The sequence below is a fragment of the Triticum dicoccoides genome, chromosome 3A, assembly GCF_002162155.2.
Source record: "Triticum dicoccoides isolate Atlit2015 ecotype Zavitan chromosome 3A, WEW_v2.0, whole genome shotgun sequence".
Classification (NCBI taxonomy): domain Eukaryota; kingdom Viridiplantae; phylum Streptophyta; class Magnoliopsida; order Poales; family Poaceae; genus Triticum; species Triticum dicoccoides.
In genome coordinates this window covers 637,590,345-637,595,244 of record NC_041384.1, presented here as the reverse complement: position 1 = coordinate 637,595,244, position 4,900 = coordinate 637,590,345, and the positions used below count along the sequence as shown (strand labels likewise).

Here is a 4,900-nt window from a genome sequence, read left to right as displayed (position 1 = left end):
CAAAGTCTGCAACAATAGAGTATGGACACTCTTGGATGGCAAACGTTCATCGGGGGGCGTTTGAGTTTTAGGGGAGGGGGGGGGTGTCATTTTCAGATTAGCATGACAAATTTTCATAGAGAAGAGTTTTTTTAAAGAAAAAAACGGTCACCGTTTGATCTCGATCAAATGGCTCCGAGGGCGTTCGCCGACAATTTCTTTCTCGCGTACGTTCGTCAGTTAGCATTACAGTAGATTATTGAGCATTGGTTACTATATTTTCTAGAGACCAGTCACCACATGATCATTCTCTCAAGAAAATGTTCACTTTACCTACTGATTACAATATTTATTCTAAACAAGATTATTCTCTCAAGAAAATGGTCACTTCTTTTGTTCAAATATAGAATGATGTCCATGGTTTGCTGCAACAAAATCCTTACTACTATTTTGATCTCTTGGAGGCCCCTCTCTTCGACGTCCTTGGCTGAGGCCATCGCCACGTGGTAGGCCAGCACGCAGAAGCGCCAACAACCAACAGATCCAGAAAAGTGCGAACCCCAAGACCGATAGGGGTATTCAGGTCATTCTATCTAGGTGGGGCCACGTCCACCTCTCGCAATCGTCCTCTCCGGAAACGGGGGGCAGGAAATGACCATCATGCCCCCGCGTCTTTATTCCCTCCCATTTCTGCCGCTATCTTTTCGGAAAGCCCCCGGACCCAACCAGACCCAACCCAACCACCCACCCACCCAACCCTGGTTAGCGCTCTGCCACGACCTGACGCGCCCGTCCCATCAGATCCCGCAGGCAGGCGCATACACCCGTCCCACCATAGGCCTCCCCCTTGCGCGTGGGCCAGGCCATTCATTGCACCGCGCCGGTGTACAAGGACCGGGCGTACGGGGTCGTGCTTCACCTCGAAGGGATCGACCCCATCACCTCCCCCCTCTTTATCTCGGAGCGGCCGCCGCCGCAAACCCTAACCACGGTTCCGATCCGGTTCGACGACGACGAGGAAGGAGGGAGCGAGACGGGGGCGGAGCGGCCAGATCTGACGAGATCCGACGGAGGGGGGAGCGGAGATGGTGGTGAACGGCCGGCCGCTGAAGAAGGCGAGGACGCGCGCGGAGGCCAGGGACTTCGCCGGGTTCCCGGCGGCCACGGACGGCGGGGCGGTCGGGACGTTCCGGGAGGCGGTGAGGGGCTTCCTCGCGAGGCACGCGCGGCTGCGGCCGCTGCCCTCCATCTTCTCGCCGGCGGCCGCGGCCGCCCCGCCGCACCTGCTGACGTGGAGGGTCTCGCTGCGGGTCGGCGAGGAAGGGCCGGAGGAGGACGGCGGCGGCTGCGGGGTGGAGCTCAACGTCGTCGAGGAGGATGTGCTCAGATCGCGATCTGTGTATTGCGATCAGTGCAGAGTCGTAGGTGAGTTGCTTTCCTTTTTCCCCTTTTCTTTTATTTTCTCTGTCCTCGGAACATTGTTTTCCCCGTATAAAATTGTGTTTTTTTCTTTTTGAAGACGTTTTGTTGGATAATGTCCTGTTTGTCTTCTTATTATTTATATTGATTTCATTTTTTAAATTATTTCACGTGTGTTATTTTTTTCGAGTGTCGGGTAAATGCCGCCTGTATGGCGTAGCACGTTTTTCCTGAATTTTTCTAGGCCAACAGCTCACAAATTTTATTGTTGGGGTGTTGCTTTTGAGCGAACAGTGTGCATGATTAGTTTCGTTCTCCTTATTGTCACAATCATACAGTAGCGGTGACGGAATCTCGTTCTCTAATGCATCTGTGCGCTGTTGCAGGATGGAGTGGGCACCCGGTGTGCGGCAAGCGCTACCATTTCATCATCGAGAACGACAGCATCCAGATGGCTGGCCGTCGTCGCACATGCTGCCTGCGCTGCGGGACTCCCATGGCCGCTGCAGAATCAAGGTTGGAAGAACAAACATACATATCAGTTCTTGGACAAAACGAACATGCATTTCTGCATGTATATCTGAAGAAAAAAATTACATATCACTGAACAATTGAACTGCATGCCCTGGGCTATATGTGCGATTTTATTTTACAGTATGTTCAAAGATTCTTCTCTGTGCAAAGATGTATCCTTACCTTGGATTCAATTTCTTCTCCAGGTGCCTCCTGTGCAACTTTGACATGGAAGGCGAGGAGCTGGAAGAGTGCGGGTACCTGCATCTTGACGATTCCTCTCACCTGCTGCACGCCGTTGTGCATGCAAACGGCTATGGGCATCTTCTCAGGGTAAATGGCCGCGAGGGCGGGTCGAGGCACCTTACTGGCCGTGACATAATGAGCTTCTGGGATCGCCTGTGCAAGGTGCTGCATGTGAGGTAAACCACTTTTACTGCTGTTGATGGTGCAGTTACGGTGACATGACATGACCATTATTCAAACACCATCCATCCAGCAATAGCACTAAGAATTCCATTTGGCCCCTTGCAGGAAGGTCACTGTCATGGACATATCCAAGAAGCAAGGAATGGACTACAGACTTCTGCATGCCATCACAACTGGGCATCCATGGTATGGTGAATGGGGATACAAGTTTGGCGCTGGTAGCTTTGCTCATACCTCAGATACCTACCAGGAGGCGGTTGATGTGCTCTCCGGTATACACCTGGCCTTGTACTCCTCACATCGCAGCCCCATCAGGACCCCTTTGCAGAACACAATTGCTCTGTATTGGTCCCTTTCTGATCGACAGCTTGTGACTGTGAGGGACCTCTTCCGGTTCATAATGCACCTGCTTCACCAAGCTCGTAAGGACGCTGAGATGTCAAAACCAGCCATGGATGGGCATGGAGAAGTTGAATCAAACGTGCTCTGCATGTGGACAAATGAAGATATCGACCGAGCAGAAGCGGCAATGCTCAAGGTCCTCCGGGCTGTCCAAGCTGGACGCTGGGTGTCCTGGCGTGCACTCAGGGGAGCTGCATCAAAGGCTGTTGATTCACAGGAGCTGCTGGATTATTCCCTTCGAGGACTGCGGGGAAAACTGATGGACGATGGCCACTTCATTGCTGTCCGCTGCAATGCTGAGACGAGTGCAATTGAATACAGGTAAACCTTTGTTTCCAGTATGTTGCTCCAATTTGCAGAACCTCATCAGGCAATTTCCAGTATGTTGACCCTTATTTCATGCCAAACAGGCTGGAAACATATAACAACCAGTCCCCAGTTGATGCAACTGTGTTTGGGCCCTCTGTTGAGCATCTTGTACATGATCTTCGCTTCCTCTATGATGCTCTGCTGAACCCAGACACAATGCTGTCTTCGCAACCAGAGGTGGTGGGTGCATCGGCACGCAACGCAGCTGCAAAGATACTTGACTGCAAGCAGTTCATCAAACACTATGATGAGAGCGCTCCAGAATCTCCTCCGAACCCAATTCTGCTTGCTGTGAGGTGCTCCATTGAACTGCTTGATCACCCAAAGGACTACACTGCACCTCCGGTGGAACTTGTACTTTTACCAGCAAGTGCTACCCTCGGTGAACTGAAAATGCTGGCCGCAAGGGTGTTTCAAGAAACGTACCTCATGTTCCACAGCTTCCAGGCTGAACAGCTCCCTGACTTCCCGAACTTAAGTGACACAACCCCTGTGAAGCACGTGCTTAGCCCGAGCCAGCTTGTTAGGGTGAGAGGACGGTGCACTGGGGATAACAGGAGAATTGTGCAGTTCAGGATGGAGAGGGGCTTGGAGAACTGGACGGTGGACTGCACCTGTGGTGCCAAGGACGACGACGGTGAGAGGATGATGGCGTGTGATGCGTGTGGAGTGTGGCAGCACACAAGATGCTCAGGGATCAGTGATTTTGAAGAAGTCCCTGAAAAATTCATCTGCAGGAAGTGTGCCAGCCCACGCAAAGGAAAGGGGGGTCGTGGGGGTGGAGGCGGCAGTGGTGGCAGAATGGAGATGGCTTCTGCCGGGAGGTGCAAGGATGAGATAGGATCTTCTGTTGGCGGTGCAGGCAAAATTGGGCGCCTAGCAACTGTTGGGTGACTGTACATAATGTAGTGAAATGTAAATACTGAGAGTGGGGAGCAGTGCCCGAGGCCTCTCTGGACCTGTGGTTAATGGAATCTTTGTCTTTTGACCAGTATTTCTTCTATTCCCTTGAAGTAATCCTCTCTGATCTGTTAATCATCTGCTGCTCTGCATTAGAACAAGAAAAAATAGTGAAATGACACGAATATTCAGTAATTGCACATTTAAACATATGATGTGAAGCTATGTCCAACATTATCAGATATATTACTACTTCACAAGGCAGATTAAATTTAGTAAAGCATAATCAAGCATTACTAAGTTCAGAGCACTACAAAAATAAGTGAAACTATCAAGATCAACGTCTTGAAGACGAATCTAAGTGAAGAATAAATGTATGATTCACTATTATGAAACTACTGAACGATAATAATACTGTTTCATGATAAACACAAAATATCAAATGTATAGTAACACTGAGACTATTGACATGGAAACTTGACAAAGTCATAGCAGTACGTATTCATTATCATTTATCATAAGAAATGATGCCATGAGCCTATTCAGTTTGTCCTAGTTTTGTTCTATTTCGAAGTTTACGAGTCGTTCGAAGGTTGACACTATAGACTAATCGTGCATTAGTCTAGACTACTGTTGGACTAGTCGATATGGTACTGTAGCACACAACTTGCAGTAATCAATTTGTTCTGCATGTCAGGCCAATAAGCGTATTTCCATGCTGGATCCTTGCTCCTAGTTGGCTTTTGCAGGATCCTTTGATGGACCGTATTGCTCATAGCTGCAGCTGCTTCTGAACACACTACATGAGATATCTCCAGTGGGTAGACATTGCGGTTCAGACCTAAGGATCTTGAAACTGAAGCAAGCAAAACGATAATAAGGAAGAGGG

General features: G+C 49.6%; 1 protein-coding gene and 1 long non-coding RNA gene across 4 annotated transcripts in view; one reads left to right on the top strand and one right to left on the bottom strand.

Moving 5' to 3' along the window:
• Positions 1–753: 753 nt before the first annotated feature.
• Positions 754–4,128, top strand: LOC119269795 (PHD finger protein At1g33420-like). Its single transcript, XM_037551716.1, has 5 exons — positions 754–1,404; positions 1,785–1,914; positions 2,118–2,333; positions 2,446–3,063; positions 3,153–4,128. Exons 1-5 carry the CDS (start codon positions 1,065–1,067, stop codon positions 4,003–4,005), a joined length of 2,157 nt encoding a protein of 718 aa, XP_037407613.1. The 5' UTR covers positions 754–1,064; the 3' UTR covers positions 4,006–4,128.
• Positions 4,030–4,900, bottom strand: part of LOC119269796 — a 3,689-nt gene continuing 2,818 nt past the window's right edge. For all 3 annotated transcript variants that reach the window (XR_005133713.1, XR_005133712.1, XR_005133714.1), the window contains exon 5: positions 4,030–4,158. This is a non-coding gene — a long non-coding RNA (uncharacterized LOC119269796). The remainder of the gene's footprint in view (positions 4,159–4,900) is intronic.

Coding starts and splice junctions, on each gene's coding strand:
- LOC119269795 (XM_037551716.1), top strand. CDS start 1,065: ATGGTGGTGAACGGCCGGCCGCTGAAGAAGGCGAGGACGCGCGCGGAG. Junction 2,334..2,445: donor TGCAAGGTGCTGCATGTGAG/GTAAACCACTTT, acceptor GGCCCCTTGCAG/GAAGGTCACTGTCATGGACA. Junction 3,064..3,152: donor ACGAGTGCAATTGAATACAG/GTAAACCTTTGT, acceptor CATGCCAAACAG/GCTGGAAACATATAACAACC.